The following is a 17956-nucleotide window of genomic DNA, read 5'->3' on the forward strand; positions in this document are numbered from 1 at the left end:
TAAGAGGAGGAAATCGGGCAAGAGGCTCACAGGATGGGGACTCCTAGAGAGTAACAACAGGCAAGCAAGTTCTAACAAACTTGCTTGAACTTGTACTAATAACATTAGGCACGAATCTTATCACATACCTCCACCGAGCTCACATGCTCAAATACATTTACATAGCGAATAAAGCTTTTAAAAGGCCAGCGATGGATACGACGTTAATGTGTTTCTGATGGATCCTCGATAACTTCCCTGCTGCAGAATAATTTATACCTGGCGCGAACACCGAACATTACAAAACAACGCCACACAACTGAAGCTCATTCATAAAATATTGGCATTAGTCACCTTGTTTTTTTTTAATGAAAATAAGGGACGAAACGAACAGAGCGTTCAGCTGATGGTAATTGACACGCCCTGCCCATTACGATGCAGTGCCGCTCAGGATTCTTGAAAAAAATTCTGAGTGGCACTACAACTGCGCTCGTCACCTTGAGACATAAGTTGTCAAGTCTCTACGGCGCCCTTCAAACCGAAACACCGAAATGCTTACACAATACTGCATTACGGCAGAAATAGGCGCCGTTGTGGTGCCCATAATCTAGCCGACATCCTGTGCAAAGGAGCCTCCCACTGCTAAAAAATGGTCTATGAAAATATTGTATATTCGCATAATGAGCTGAATATACTTGCACGCACAATTTGTCGCGAGAGATGTCGGCGAGAGTGGCCGAGCCGCTGGCACTCGACCAAATTAACCATCTAACGAACTAATAAATAATGATCTCTTGTTTTTCTATTCTCAGCGCAATAGAAACGTTCTAACTTGATGCTGCACTGAACTATTTTCGGAAACCCCGCGACGTTTCGGGTGAAGGCACTGGGTAAAACTGGATTCGCATTCGTCTCCGATAACACCCGCATTGAACATTTATTGATTACTATTTGTAAGGCGGTGTATTTTTTTTAATTTTAACGACGAATTTTAATAAACAGTGCCATAATTTCGCAGCAATCTCAGGAATGCTCTCACTTTGAAGTATTCAAAGTTTGTTAATGTAACTTTCGGCGTCCTTTCGCCTTTATTTCTGATAGATTTACATCATAGTATTTTCGGAATTGTAACTACTCTTCTTACAGTATTTACGAGCGTTTCACTTGTACGTAAATGCAACACGCATACACATAAATGTGGAAATGGTTGTGTCCCATCGGAATATTTAAATAATATCCCCAGGCATTTTTACCAGTGTGAAGCTCCTTTGCACAGAATGCCGGCTAGATTATGCGGCCAATTTCTGCCGTGAAGCAGTAACCTCTAAGCATTATTATGTTTCGGTCTGAAGGGCGCCGTAGCTAGTAAAAATACTAGGCAAACGAGACAAGATTTAAATGTTTGTTGTATTACGAATATCATATCATATGCAGTGATAAAAATATTAACAGAGGCAGGTCAAGTAAGAGAATGTACGGTGATGATCTCTTACCAATCGATCACACTCGATCCTTCCATTAGATATTTTCTTTTTCTTCCTTCCACATCTTTTCGACCTCCGCCCAAATATTTGCTGGCTACTATTACTTTTACAAATATTAGATCGCCGAAGCTGTTCACTGCCGCATTGGAAGATGAGTGCCAGTGATTAAATACGAAACGTAGACGTGGTCGCTAACTATGGGCCTGAAGAGAAAACTGATTGTAGCTCAGAGGACAATAGAGAGGGCTATGCTCTGAGTTTCCCTGCGAGATCGAATCAGAAATCAGGAGATCCGGAGGAGAACCAAAATCACCGAAACACCCCAGATGGTTGCGAAACTAAAGTGGCAGGGGGCGGGGCACATAGCTCGACGGACAGATGGCCGTAATGGCAGTGAAGGAGTTTACTGGCGACCACGTATAGGATGGCGTAGTGTTAGTAGGCCCCAACAGGATCGAATGCCATGGCGATCTTTGGGGCAGGCCTTTGTCCAGCAGTATACGTCTTCCGGCTGAAATGATGATAATGATTAATGTCACAGAACACAGAAAAATAGAGCACTGTTAAAATTATTCACATAAACATAAAACAAAATTCAAAAGAGCAAAAAGTTAAATATACAAAAGCGAGCCAATGAAGCCTGTAATATAATTCGTGCTCTATGAAATTTAACGAGCGTATACGAGTACATATAAAACTAGGTATACACACTCGTTCGCCTCAACGAGTCGGCAAGGGTTAATTAAATTCGCGCCAACCGTCTCTCGGTAGCGTCACATTCCCCGAATTCAATGAGATTTCAATTTACTTTGGCCTGAACCACTCTCCCGATGCTCGATGTCCACATTAAAACTTTATTGACTTAATTAATTGCATTGTTTACACCTTTACCTCTCTAATGTTTATATTAATTTTACGGGGCGTTTTGCATTAATCGAAGTCTCACTTGATTTTGTATACATTGAAGACTTCCTTCTATCCCTTTTAGGCAAATAATGCCTGTACCAGGTGTCTCCGCTCTGCCATTTCAGCAATGTGTTATTTTTAACAAAAGTTTTATAAAGTCGTAGAAAAAGTTAAAGCCCATAGTTAAAAATCCAAAATCTAGAAAAATAATTCGAGGATGATTAGAAAAAACTGATTTTCCTTAAAGCTTGCAAATTTTACTATATATTTACTTACTCCAAAACTACCTCTACTGCGTCATACTCAAAATTATACTTAAAGCCAATGAGCCGAATGGTGTATCAACAAGTGCTTTTATGGTGAAATTCTTTCAGCAGTCTCGGAAATATATAAACCAGGTGTTATTCGATTTGGAATAGCACGAAGATGATTTCACCCTGTACTGTGCTTGGACAAGTCCTCGACTCATGTAAATAATAGTATAATTTTAGAGGTGCAATTTTGGTTAAAAAAAAAACTATAAGACAATTGGTCTCAACGAAACGTTCTCGTCTTGAAATGCGAACCTTATTAATCTGTGAATTTCTAATTTCAGGAAGAAACGAACTTATAGCAAGATATATAAAATTAAGAACAGGCAAAACGCGCACAAGGAAACAAGTCTCGTCACACATACAAGTACTAGCCAGGCGGAAACTAAGAGAAATTCAAGCTAAACTTAAAGTGGTAAGCCGAATTTTAAATTTATTTTATATTCTGTGATATAAAATTCCACTGGTTCTGTACCTGTACCCCACCCGTCATTTCGTTTGTTTGTCATCCGGTTGCAGAAACGCTAATTCTAAACTCGTCATTAAACACTGATCATTCATTAAACCGCTGCACAAAACGTCATAACATTAATTAATTAAAGATAAAAATGGAACTGTCATTGCACAAAGAAAAATTGAGGTCAAAAGGAACATTGTTTTGATAATATGAACTTTCAATTTTAATTGGCCGCACAGGGTCCATTGATGCTGTGTCACAAGTTTACAATCGCGGAAACAGCGAATATTTTGTGTGGATTAAAACTAAACGAATAAAAATAATGTTCGTAGCTGGTGTATCATGTTTGTTATATCCAGGAGTAGGTGTTTCGCAATAATTCGCCTTTTTTCATATAAGGTTAACTTGTTTGAGAAACATGATGGAAAAGACTTCCGTGTACGTTGTAGAATCAAAGGACAGTCCTACAGATTGTTCATTTTTTAAAATTGGCATCAGCTACTTAAAACAATAGGTCCATTGATTGTCTTATCCATCTACTCATCTGCTGAAGGTTCCTTGCCTCATAATACAGAAGTAGAGTTTGTTATATTAATTACTCCAAAAAAAGAGACCCCTAGTTTCTTGCACCCGTTCTTCTCAGGACTGAGGCATACTTTTTGAATGGTATTAAGTAAATATGGTAATAAGTGATGTCATATCCTATTCTGAATACAGATATTTGAAAATGACTGCAATACGAATATTGAAATCTGACAGTGAAAAATGATCGCCATATATTTTATTTAAAAAACAACAAATTAGTTGAAAATGGTTTACCGGAGGAATGTAATATAGTCGCAGATTGTGGTAGAAAATTTAAGCTTTATTTCACGTCCGCCGTTCCAATTTAAATCATCACTTATTCGCTTGTGATCTATAAGTCACCTGCGAGGCGACATTTTCAAGGGCACTGTTTATGTGGCTACAGGCTATATCACTTCTAGTACCTTTTCTTTATATTTTTATGGTTCTGCTATATTACTCGCAATAGGTACTTTAATTACTTATGCTCCTTTCAAAGTCGACTATAGTTAAGAGAACTTTGCATATCCATAATTATGTGATAGTAATTTTTGTGCAATGACTTTAACTATTGCATTGAAGATGATTTACATACTGACAGTATTTAATGAAACTTCTGCAACTAAATCAAAATAGTTAAGAAAATTGAAATTTTGACATAGAGTTAATAAAGTTGATATAACATTAAATATGTAAAAGTCTTAAAAATATGTTATTAATGAACAATCTACTGAACCCTTAATGTGCGAGTTTCACTTGCGCTAGACCGGTTAGTGACGAATGGGTCATCTAAATTTAAGTGATCACCTTGTCGTTGATATTACTACAGTAAAATCAAGAATGTTTGCATATAAACCCTGCACTTTTTTTAAAGTTCCTGTTCTTATTGAGATGGAGACATCAAGTAATAATTATGTTCCATAATAAGTTGTGCATTAAAAACCTTACTTGGATAAAACTTCACGTCAAATCGACTTAAGTTTGAAGTGTAGAAAAATTTAACAAAATCAGATCAAACAGTTTCCATGATTAGTAATTAAATATGTAGCAAGACATTTTAAATTGTGATAAATAATCTAGGACGGTGGTGTGATGAAAGAGAAGGCGATGCAGTCAATGAGCACACTATCTAGCGCTCAAATAGTGGCCAGTTTGCCTCACCCGGCGTACCATCACACGGTACATTTTGCAAGGCATGCCTTTGTATTTACTCACACGAAAATAGCCTTAACTGTGTTGCTTCCATCTAGGCATGCCGCCATGCACGCAATTGAGGATACTAAAACCATCGATTGGCTTAAATTAGATTTTAACTTAATAACCTACATAAAGTGAACATTGATAAGATACTATATAATGGCGATTAAAATCTTTAAAATTATATATTTTGAAATACATCGTCCTCCTGAGTTACACAAGATGTAGTGATAGTGTTTGTAAAGAGAATATCGAGGTAGTTTAATTGTTGATTGGAAATTAAGTGGATGGATAGAGCGAATAAAATATTGTCATCTTATTTGTAACTTTATTGCTGTGATCATATCGGAAATGCACTGGAAGTGGCCAGCTCAAGATTTGCAGGAATAAGAGAACTAGGGAGTTGATGTGAGTGTGGAAATCGAGTGGAGAGAAGGCAATAAGAGAACTAGCGAGGGTGGAAATTGAGTGGATGGATAGAAGTAGATTGAGTGCACAATTTGATAGAGCGAATAAAATATTGTCACCTTATTTGTACCTTAATTGCTGTGATCATATCGGAAATGCACTGAGATGTGGCCAGCTCAGGATTTCCAGGAATATGAGAACTTGCATGAACGTGGGACGAATGTACAGTACATATAGCACAAGTTTCGAACTATGTAGAAGTTTAGTTTTTATGTAGGCACTGGAAACTTCTAGTGCTGATTCTGTTTTTCTGGACATAATACTTAATAACAACATAAATGTTGTTTAAAATATATTATGTGTTGCTTTGTTAATGAAAGTGTCAATGTAGAAATCCTATCGGAGGCGGGGAAAGGGTAGCCCGGGGCGAGGGAAGTACGGCAGGGGACGCAAGTGAAGTTTGCCTAGCGATTTAAAAATAGCATTGTGAATTGTACGAACGCACATAATAATCATTTAAAATTTGCCAGTTATTTGCTATTTTCATTATAATTTTAATAATGTAAACGCCAAAGCCAGATTTTTTGGTAATTTTAAAATAACGGCGTATATACCAGCAAAGCACAGGTACTATGCCTTTGCTAGTAGCCGTGTGGCTAATTTCATCAAAACTGCTCGTATACATAATTTTTCACCGCTTAACTCATCCTCTTTGCGATAATAGATGTATTGTAAAACGCCATTATAAGTTTACATTTATTTCTAAGTAGAAGTATAAAAAATTCGGACATCTTACTTTGAAAGGACCTTATGCCTTATATTATAACCTTATGGGTGCAATATCCAATTATCCCTTCTTAGGCTCACTTACGTCATTCAAAAGACCTTTGTCAAAATTTCAAGTTTGTAGCCCTAGTCATCTGTCGGTTAAAGATCTGCGGTGATTAGACTGTCTGGACAAATAATTATATGTGTATTGCTTAGATTAAAGATTGGTCTCCGCTGCGCTCCAACTAGATACCGCAGGCGTCGTCGCAAAGTGAGGCAACTAATCCTTTCGAGCCAGTCTCGAACAATGTGTGACGTTTACGTGCCACATGTTCTGTTAAACTTTGCTAATAATTGAAACTAACATTGCGTATTTTTTTTTTTAATAATACTTCAAGAAATAAGAAAGACACGAGGATCACATACGAGGGGAGGTCAAAAAGTTCGCGGAATGACTGGGAAAAAAGATGAAATGATACATTATGTTATTTTTCCTTTTCAATATATTCCCCCTTAACACGAATACATTTTTGGGATCTGGCATATAACTTATTAATACCGTCGAAAAAATAGGTTTTGTCTTGGGCGTCAAAATACGCCGAAATCGCCGACTTGACTTCATCATCGTCTCTAAATTTTTTTCCACGCAGCTCTTTCTTCATCTTTGGGAATAAATAAAAATCGCTAGGGGCCAGGTCTGGACTGTAGGGTGGATGGCGTAGTTGTTCAAAACCGCATCGATGAATGGCAGCCGTCGCAACATGACTCGTGTGAACGGGCGCGTTGTCGTGCAAAAGGAGTACACCTTTTGTCAGTTTTCCTCTTCTTTTTTCTTTAATAGCTTCTTTTAATCGGTCCAATAGGGAAGCGTAGTACTCTCCCGTTATAGAAACACCACGTTCTTTATAATCGATCAAAAGAATACCTTCAGTATCCCAAAAAATAGTCGCCATGATCTTTCCGGCCGATTGCGACACTTTAAATTTTTTTGGGGGTGGTGTGCCTTTTTTGTGCCACTGCATCGACTCCTGCTTTGACTCAGGCTCATAGTGGTGAACCCAAGTTTCATCACCGGTTACAATTCGGGCCATAATTTCTTCCCTAACTTCTCCACAGCGGTCCAAATACTCGCGGGAACAGTTGACGCGCTCACGTTTTTGCAGCGGCGTGAGCATTCTCGGGACCCACCTTGAACACACTTTACTCATGCCAAGATGTTGATGAAGAATATTTAAAATTGTGGTTTCTGATACTCCAACTGATGCTGCAAGTTGTTTCTTCTTCAACCTTCCGTCTTCCAATACAAGTTTTTCAACTTTTTCAATGATTTCCGGCGTAGTGGCCTCAATGGGCCGTCCAGGTCGAGGATCATCTTCAATTGACTCCCTTCCTTGCTTGAAAAGGCCGTGCCATTTGTAAATCATGGTTTTACCAGGAGCAGAGTCTCCGTAAACAGCTAACATCTCTTGCAAAATAGTTTGAGGCGTTTTTCCTTGTTTGGTGAGGAACTTTACGACGGCGCGATGTTCAATTTTCTCCATAGTGGCTAGTTTGTTCCCGATTTACTTGTTCACTCGTTTGTAACTCGAAAGCTAATGACCCAATTAGGCTAGAAATTGGCATATATAGTAATTATGAGTTACTCAAGTAGCGGCTACCTGGAGGAGCGACCTCACCCCCGCCAACCCCGCCATTCCGCGAACTTTTTGACCGCCCCTCGTATCATCAGTAAGTAGTTTGTATTTTATTAATTTCAATGTTAAATAACACCAAGCGTATATAAGATACAAAATTTTGAAAGATGCCATTGAGTGTCAAAATCACACTACAATATAATGCCGGTGCGGTATCTAGTTGGAGCGCAGCGTAGACCAATCTAAGGTGTATAGGTAGATGTTTTCTTGAAACTAACCATAGCAATTAATAAAATAGACCTGCCGTGACTATGGATTTTTTTTTAAATAATGCCTTGTTTTAAATAATCGACGTTCATGTGAATAATATCGGCAACGTAACAGAATTTTCATTTTTTTTTTATTTAACCGATATCGAAAATTGATGTGCCAACACTATAACATGATACCTACATGTGCTGCTTTCATAATAATTGTGTTTAGATGTTGCTAGTCTTAACAAATATAGCTGTCAATATGTTTTGTCTCACCTGTTTTTAACTGTATTGTTATCTCGTTCTAGCAATTCTGGCAGCCAGGTCTACAAGCTGGTACGTCACAAGAGTAAGTAAAATTACTAAATATTTTATTCTACCATAGTTAAAAGAGTAGAGAAAAAAATCATTTATTCAATTAGGTCAAAATGGCACATGAATGTCAAAGATTTTACCTATTATTTGTACGTCCTACCTATTGATAGGCTTTAAGTCGGTGCCTGTCCGCTTGGGTTATTTGGTTCTAAACGAAGCTATCCCGCTCAAAGTCACGCGTGGCGAGTGCAGGTACCTGCCATAACATTTGGCTTGGCACCGACTTCAAACCTATCAATAGGTTGCACATACAAATGTTTTTTAATAGCTATAGATATGCTGCGAAAGGTTCCGCGTGCCTTAAACAATACAGATCCTCACGTTACATACATATTTCACGTTCTTGTTTGACACTGAAATATCGTGAACAACATTTGTTTGCCATGAATGACAGGTAACGGGTTAATATATAATCATTCTAAATGAAAACTCCTTCATCATCCACGTAAACAAAAATATTCATATAAATGTTCATAAAATGAAAACTACTGGGCCAAACTATGTCAAATTTTTATGGGAGCAAATTTCTACATTTTTCATTTATTTTTTCTATATATTTTATCTACGACCGCTGTTTGTATATGTCTTTGCCGTCATTGTAGATTGTATGACCCTTATCTGTAGGAGTCCCGGAGTAAAAAACTCGTTAACAAGGAATGTTATATTTTCAGTGTAAAGCCGTTTCCCGGCGCGGGCTACAAGGGCGTCCCGGGAGTAGGTGGAGTGGTCCCGGGCGGCACGGATGTCGCCCCCCCTCCTCCATGGGAAGGTCGCGCCATCGCCACACATAAACTTCGCCTCGTCGAGTTCTCTGCCTTCGTGGAACACCCCAGAGATCCAGACACGGTAATTACATACATACATACATAAGATCACGGCTCTTTCCCGTAGGGGTAGGCAGAGACCACTTCTTTCCACTTGCTACGATCCTTACATACTTGTTTCGCTTCGTCCACTTTCATTATTCCTTTCATACATGCTCTCCGGTTTAGGGTACTCTTGACCTGGCCTTTTTTCAAGACGTCCCTGATTTGATCTTGAAACGTCCGCCTAGGTCTACCCCTTCCAACACTTTCATTCACACTGGCCTTATACACTTTACACAATTTTTTTCGTCAATCGTTACGACACGGTATAATTATTAATTAAAAAGTGGTCTCAGTATTTAGAGGATTGTATTAAGGCCAGTGGAGGTAATTTTTAAAAAGCTTCATATTTTTAATGATTTTGATATAAATTATTTTATGACAATAAGGGACGAGACGAGCAGGACGTTCAGCTGATGGTAATTAATACGCCCTGCCCATAACAATGCAGTGCCGCTCAGGAAACTTGAAAAACCCAAAAATATACAGCTAGTGGTAATATAATGGTGATTTTTTGTTTCAGTATCCACCCAGTACGTCGCCCGCGCAACATCTCTTTGTACATATAGGAGGCTCAGTCACTTACGCAGATCCCTTACTAGAGGTACGTTTATAGCCAAATTTATGAACGATGCGGAACTCGAACCCGCGACCTCTCGGGTTCCATCCGAGCGCTCTTCCAACTGAGCCAACCGTTCGAGTGACGTATCGTTCATTAATCTTAATACGTCTTGTTCAACTCTCAGGTTGTGGCTCCACCTACAGGATCTACTTTACAACCTGCACAACCCCAATAATTGCATATTAGGAAATTGACTTGAGATGTCGCTCTTTGAAATCTAAACAATTTAAAGTGATACCCTCACTTCTTGGATTAATTAATAATTTTGGTTAGAAATTTAATTAATCATAGCAATTTTAAATTTATTGACGGTTTTGGTTACGGAGAACGTATGAATACATTTATTTCATCATATAAAATATCTATTTATAATTTACAGTCAGTAGATGTTCAGCAAATCAACGACAAATTCCCGGAGAAGAAAGGCGGCTTAAAAGAGTTGTACGAGAAAGGACCACGGAACGCGTTCTTCCTCGTCAAGTTCTGGGCAGACCTCAACAGTAACAACTTAGATGACCCGGCCGCCTTCTACGGCGTCACTAGTGTGTAAGTGCATATAATAATAGTAATCAGCCTTAATTGATTCCAAGCATCCGTAGATATCCGTAGATAATAAGCATAGTAGATATTAGCTCCTTTTAGTGTGCAGCGCATTGCATGGGCTGAATATCTGATGGTTAAACCTTTTCTCAACAGAATAAATTGCTTAACACTTAAACTCAGTATTACATACACCGAGTAGAGCTTGATGGGAGAGTTTCTTGACACGTTTCTTCTCTCTTAGAGTGTCATTTGTTTCCGAAGCGGTGGTAGTTTGTTAGTGACATCAAAAAAAAAGGGATCAATTTTGAGAAAATAAATGCCTTTTATATGCTTGCATCAAACAAAATCAAAAATGAATGCATTTGTTCGGTTCTAGATACGAGAGCAACGAGAACATGACGATTACGTGCAGTACCAAGGTGTGCTCGTTCGGGAAGCAGGTGGTGGAGAAGGTGGAGACTGAGTACGCCAGGTTCGAGGGCGGCAGGTTCGTGTACCGGATCCACCGGTCGCCCATGTGCGAGTACATGGTGAACTTCATACACAAGCTGAAACACCTGCCCGAGAAGTACATGATGAACAGTGTGCTCGAAAACTTCACCATACTGCAGGTAAGGCTCTACAACTACTGCCTAGAGCTCTACATTCACGCGGGAAAACGAGAAAAATACGTTAAATATACTGGCGTTAGTTAGTCAACTAGACCACTTGCATCATACTTCAGCTACCATGCCTCATGTAACTCATATGTGTACTGAACCACAACCAGTGGACGAGAACTAAATTAATTTCAATTTATGTACAAGTTTAAAAAAATACTTCTCTCTAATTGTATAAAAATAATTTAAGAAAGTAAAATTGCACGAGGTCTATTTTTTATGGATCTTTATTTTATTACGCTAAAGAAGAATAACTTAATTTTTATACGCTTTATATTAGCTTCACTTGTATATTTGTATGTATGTTTGTAACTGACTCCTTTAGACGCGATTTTGACCCACGTTAAACGACCAGATTTCATTCCAACTTTGTAGATTTATCGAGGACCGATGACAGTACACTAATTTGATAAGATTATTCCATTATTCAATTTGCAAACTAAGATTTTTGTCAATTTATATAATTTTTATCTGTAGTCGATAAGGCAGGAATTGATGTTACAGTACTTAATAGTTTTAAAATACGCCTTTATAGAAAATTTAACTAAAAAATTAAAAACACGATTTATATAAATATAGAAAATAAATTTAATTTGAAAATAGTGTAAATTAAAATATTTTATTGAAAAAAAAGCGTCAAAATAATTTTTTTCTTTCTATATTTTAGTTGAATTTTATGTAAAGCGTGTTTTTTAGTTTTTTAAACTAATATTTATTTTAAAACCAAATGTGTTTCGCAGGTTGTTTCAAATCGAGATACTCAGGAGACCCTACTGTGCGCGGCATTCGTCTTCGAGGTGTCGAACAGCGAGCACGGAGCTCAACATCACATCTACAGACTCGTGAAAGACTGATCACACACACACACACACACACCTGAACATTGTTGTGAACGTGTCAGTGACCTGTTGTGATATCGTTTGTTCCACTACCAAGGTATTGCCTACGTTTTGATTTGATTGAATAAAGTTCGGGGCCTTCTTAATGTTGCTATGATTTATCCATTTATTTTATAAGCCGTGCTAAAAAGAAACAGTTTTATTAATTGCGGGCGTTTTTAATTCAGAAAATATGCTGTCGCGTTCATTGAAAGAAGTAATAATGTTAGAATAGTATATTATCCGTTCGAGTGACGTATCGTCATAAAATCCCGTATGCTTTGTTCTTCTATAGATTAGCAAATATTGGTGTAGAGCAGGTTGATATGAACCCTGCAGTTGAACAAAGCATTCAAGATTTTATGACGATACGTCACTCCAACGGTTATGATTGAGCTATGTTGCTCATTATACACGTGGGTTGCAGCCCGAGCCGTAGTCGAGGGCGTACAGCAGCCAAGTGTCTACTGAGCAAGTTGCTTACGAGTTTCATACGCACATTTTCAATTCGCTTGCGAGAAAAAAACAATCATGTATTGCATAAATCGTGTAATTAATTAGAGACACATTTATTTATTACAAAAATATAAATGGATTTTAAGAGACATAAAACCTCTTTGTTGTTACAAAAAAAACTGTAATACCCGGTTAAATTGAAAATGCTCTGTTTACTCTCATATAATTTCCAGTTTGATACTAAATTAACTTTGTAGGGATAATTATATTATCTACTAGTGTGTAATATTATTGTGCACGTGTGTGCTGTAGTTCAGTTTATGGCCCTATGCAAGTGTGTTGAAAATTCATTTATTACTCTTTTTCGTATACAGGACAGGGTTGTGCTATGTATATATTATATGCATATTATCTGATATGATGTGAAAGGGATAGCATGCAGCGGCCGCCAATTGTAAAACTCTTCTTAATTGGCACGGCTATAACCCATAGATATTTTTTTGGTAAAATTTCTACTAAAATGTGCAATTTTGTATATATATATATTAAATATTCGACAAAGTAGACAAATAAAATACATTAAGAAGCCTCGTTCTGATCAGTGTTTGTAAACAAATTAATATGATTCTTAAACGCAGGACGTTTTAATTACTGTATTCTTAAATGGATGGTATGTTTGTGAAATATTTTAATTAAATGTGATTCGAAAAGCGGACGTTTTTGCTACTGGCAATAATAATTATAATTATAGAATTCGTGTTATATATAATAATATGTCAAATGTGATCTGAGATTATGTGAGTATTTTTATATAAAAAAATATCTTTACGTGTACGTAGCTCAATTTTTAATACTTCATTTTGTCTTTTTATATGTTTGTATCGCTTAATTATTATTCTTCTCTCCATTGTTTTTATACTTTTATGTTTCACGTCTTAGATAACGTGTCTAGATAATTCTAGATTTGTAAAGAAATGTCAAAATAAAGATAATATACATACTTAAAGGAATATTGAATACACACAGTGCCTCTAATAATTATGTTATATTAACATAAATTACTTGAGTGTTTTTAATCTTTTCACTTTGCCGTTACACATTGATGTAACTGACAGTAACAATATTTTGATTAACAGTTAATTTTAATACTAATTTCTTTCATTTTAATTTTTTACAAAGATTTGTACCTTATTTTCTACTAAAAGATGAAATGTAGCTATTAGAATTTTATCTGTTTACGTTTTACTGGTATAGGACAATATAAATGCAACAAGAGACGTAGGCCGGGTTCCCACTACGCCGGACCGTTAGATCTGCCGAAACCGGACACCGGATAAAGTGTTCATACATTCACAGTCGACATTACACTGGATCCCGGATAAGAAAATTAGACAGTCATGTACTCACATCAGTTGTGCGCACAATGGACGACGAAATTGTTTTATAGAAGGCAGAATAAAATAAAACATTGTTTACATCCTATTTTACGGGAAAGATTTTCACTTTAAAACATTTGAGATTTTTATCAAAAAAAGCGAGCCGAATGACGCGAGGAGAGCACGGGTGCGGCGAGCAAGGGACAGATAACGGCACTAAGTCGTTCACAATTACCCCGGACGGGAGTTCTTCGTAGTGACAATACGCTCGGTAAAAATGCCGGATTCGGGATAATGTGAATAGCTTTATATAATTTGTATAGCCACTAAGCCCTTCCGACAGTATTACCGGCCCGGAGCAGTGGGAACCCGGCCTTAGTATTTTTGCTGATTTGTCGATCTCCTGACATTGTGACTAGCAGCTGTTCATGAGTGAAAAGATTAAAACAGTGTAGCAAATATCATGGATCATACTTAGATTAGTTAAGTGTAGAAATAGATCATGTGTATAGAAAGTTGTCTACGAATGTTTTGTTAAACTTACAAACAGATTATGATATTTCTTGCTTTGAAAGTGTTGACAATACGAAATGCACGCGTGGGAGCGAAGCAGCTAAATGGACGTGAATTATATTATAATACAGGAATCTATATGGTTACATATTAAATACTATTAATACATATGTATTAAATACCATAACGGGGACACGTATATAAGTATATCGATCTCAGTTTGAGAAACTTCTCAGATTTTTTTATATCATTGAGGGACGAGACGAGCGATGAACGTCGTTCATGTGATGGTAATTGATACGACCTGCCCATAACAATTCAGTGCCCCTTAGGATTCTTGAACCCAAAATCTCTGAGCGGCACTACAATTGCGCTCGTCACCTTGAGACATGAGATGTTAAGTCTCATTTGCCCAGGTATTCACTAACTACGGCGCCCTTCAGACCGAAACACAATAATGTTTGTACTTTACGGCACAAAAAGGCGCCGTTGTGGTAATTATTATGGTGACCACAACGGCGCCTATTTCTGCCAGCATCCTGTGCAAAGGAGCCTCCCACTGGTGAAATTTGACCTTACAAGGAACACATAAATATTAAACTTTCTCAGTATTTTGTATTTCTGCGCACCATTTTTCCTTTTATTTTATATATTAATTATGAAATTTTAAGTATCTACAAAAATTTATTAAGAGTTTATAAGTGTTTATTATGTAACCCTGTACTTTCTGTGTACATTGATATATTTATGTAAATAATTATGTACAGTAAGTTTTGAGTTATACCTAATAAATGAATTGTTCTTCAGATCCCAGTATGAACTTTACTCAATTTGTAAATAAAAGGTCATTTATACGTCTATATAGACTGTGACAACTGTCAAAACTCAGAAAAATTGAGTTTGACAGTTAACCTCTATTTTGAAAAATGCACGTAGACTAACACAAAGTGACATACAAATCGCGAGTGTAAGACGTAGCTTGTCACGTACACTAAAGTAATAAACCTGACCTGTTTTCATCGGTTGTCTAGCAGAAAGAGGCTCCATCTAGACGTATATATGATCTTAAATTAAAGGTTAAAAATGATTAATTGCTTGCTTGGTAAAAAAATAATATTGAAATTATATTTGGATTGAGTAACATAGATTTCAATAATTGAACTCAAAGGTGAATTTTCAAATAATAATTGTGAATTGAACACATCTCAATAAATATTTTAGTTGGCAACACTTTTAAGTGAAAACTTAATTATACGCAAAGTTTAGAACGTTATCATTTTTATCTCTTTTTAAAAATTTCAAGATTGTTTTTGCTACTTAAGTTTTAAGTGATGTTTTTTTATGTCTTTTATGCCACAGAAATCTTTGCCATTTATATATCACTTGACTAATTGCTTTTTACATCTCGACTTTAACTGTTGATTGAGAATAACTCTTTCTTTGTGATAATATAAAGAGAAAAAAAATATGGTTTGTGAGGAATTGTGTTGTTTACGTATTGAAGAAATCAATGTTTTTATTATTAGATCATATATACGTCTAGATAGACTGTTACAACTGTGAAAACGACGAAAAAAATTGAACTTAGAACTAACCTCTATTTTGAGCAATTCACGCACACTAACACAAAGTGTCATACAAATCGCGAGTGTAAGACGTAGCTTGTCACGCACACTAAAGTAATATTCCTCCATTTTTTGCCCTTTCATGTTAAAAGAGCTAATAGTTATTTCACAGCTTTGTATGAATCATTTGTGTGTCATTACAGAATTCATAAGAACATTTTTAATGCAACTCTTTCATATACAGTTGTCATATTTGAACGATTTAAGGCAACTTAAAATGCTAGTGAAAAATTCATCTGAAATCAATTAAAAGAACTAAGCAAAATAAATACTTATCGAAGTGTATAAAAAATTTTTGACGGAATATTTGGAACTTGGATGTACATCAATATATACTTCAAAAATTTTTTTGCCTAAATGAATAAATCTTACATCATTTATACGTCTAGACAGACTATGACAGCTGTGAAAAGTCAAAAAAAATAAAAGAGGTTGACAGTTCACCTCTATTTTGTGCAATACACGCACACTAAAGTAATAAACCTGTTTTGATCGTTTATCAAGAGGCTCTATCTAAACGTATAAATTATCTATGGTATAAGAAAGGGCCATTATCTCCTCTCTATGTTACTCATTTGTCATTTCATCAACGACGACGGGTTATTTGATCGTGTGAAGTACAAAATGGACACGTTGTGACGCGAGTGAAAAATGGCAATGATTTGATCTCTATTTTAGTCAAATATTGGAAGGTGTTCGCGCCATACGACATCGGTAAAAGTGCATTAAATAGTTTTAGTTTGAGACGCGCGATAGGAAATTATAATAAGAGATTTTTGTATTTATTTAAATAGATCTATATATTAGGTAATTTGTAAAGTAGTTGTAAGGTTTGTCTGTAGGACGATGGCGGCAGTCGATCGGCAAGTAAGTTAGTACTTAAAGTTTTCGTTTGCTTGTTTCGTTGTGGCGGCGAAGGATCTGCGATCTTTGTGATGTTGTTCATATGTACTCAAATGAGATTAAGTCTTTTGCTTTTAGCGATGCGGAGCGTTAGTTACGTGTAAATATTATCTCTAGTGCGTTTTTGGTTGTAGTTAAGCCGGCTTTACACGTACTGTTCTGAATCAAGAATTATTTCTGGACAGTCCGTTTGAAATAAATGTCTATTCTATGAAAATGTAAATATTAAGATATAAAAAAGAAATGTTTTATTTCCGATCTGCTAAATATTTTTTTTTGAAATGAAAAATATAAACTTGTTACAAAGTTATTCCTGAGTATAACCAAAGAATATGCAAAATTTTGACTATATTGCTGACAACACTGTCAATACAATGATTAACAAATAAACCCGAGAAACCTTATACATCTAGAATATCTAATTGTAAACGTTTTGCATATTCTTGGTTTATACTCCGGTATAACTTTATCTACTTACTTACTCTACTTTATATACCATGTTTATTTGTAAGGCCGATAGTGTTTAGCCCTTATAAAGTATTTGTAGCACAGACTTAACAAAGGTGTTAGGGCTGTGCTGGTGCAAATTGCTTGTGGGTTCAGAAGTTCGTGTCTGTTTATTCTGATGCAATTAGAACAATCCAGAACCCTGATTAGAAAGGCGGACGTGTAAGCCGCGCTTAAGTGTATTTGTTTGCTTGTGCGACATGTGTTTCATATCGACAATCTGCCATATCAATATGAAGAATATATAGTCGTGTTCGGAGCGCACCATTTGCTATCCATTTTTTTTTTCGTTGGATTTTTTCGTTTTTTTTTATCGAGTCCCTCCTTCGAGCAAATGGTCGCTCGCAGAACTCTGACAATTGTACAGTATTTTAAAGATAATATTACGTTAAAATTTGTATGAAAAATTTAATTATATTGTCTTCTTAAAATAACGTGTATTATTTTTATCCTTCCACATTAATGCTATATAAAATCCAGAAGGTTTGTTAACACCTAAGTACATTATCTATATTCAAGTGTATCTATTGCTCTTACTGTCATAAATTTAAATAAAAGAGACAGCAATACACGTCGACAGATTAAATATATAGCTAGCTGACCCGACAGACGTTGTTCTTTTCATAAAAGGCATAAAAAGGTAAATGCCTTTTTAATTTTCTCATGATTGA

At 36.3% G+C, this 17956-nt stretch overlaps 1 protein-coding gene across 3 annotated transcripts in view; it reads left to right on the top strand.

Annotated features, from left to right (window-relative positions):
- The window catches only part of LOC126970590 (transcriptional enhancer factor TEF-1), a 132641-nt gene extending 114922 nt beyond the window's left edge, over positions 1–17719 (top strand). For 2 of the 3 annotated variants that reach the window (XM_050816588.1, XM_050816586.1), the window contains 8 exons: positions 2965–3095; positions 4782–4880; positions 8271–8311; positions 9009–9183; positions 9727–9807; positions 10205–10371; positions 10745–10979; positions 11768–17719. In XM_050816588.1, the coding sequence (XP_050672545.1) occupies positions 2965–3095; positions 4782–4880; positions 8271–8311; positions 9009–9183; positions 9727–9807; positions 10205–10371; positions 10745–10979; positions 11768–11881 (1043 nt within the window). In that variant the 3' untranslated portion in view covers positions 11882–17719. The remainder of the gene's footprint in view (positions 1–2964; positions 3096–4781; positions 4881–8270; positions 8312–9008; positions 9184–9726; positions 9808–10204; positions 10372–10744; positions 10980–11767) is intronic. The other variant, XM_050816587.1, reaches the window with a different exon arrangement.
- Positions 17720–17956: the final 237 nt, after the last annotated feature.

This window comes from Leptidea sinapis, chromosome 21 (assembly GCF_905404315.1).
Source record: "Leptidea sinapis chromosome 21, ilLepSina1.1, whole genome shotgun sequence".
NCBI lineage: Eukaryota > Metazoa > Arthropoda > Insecta > Lepidoptera > Pieridae > Leptidea > Leptidea sinapis.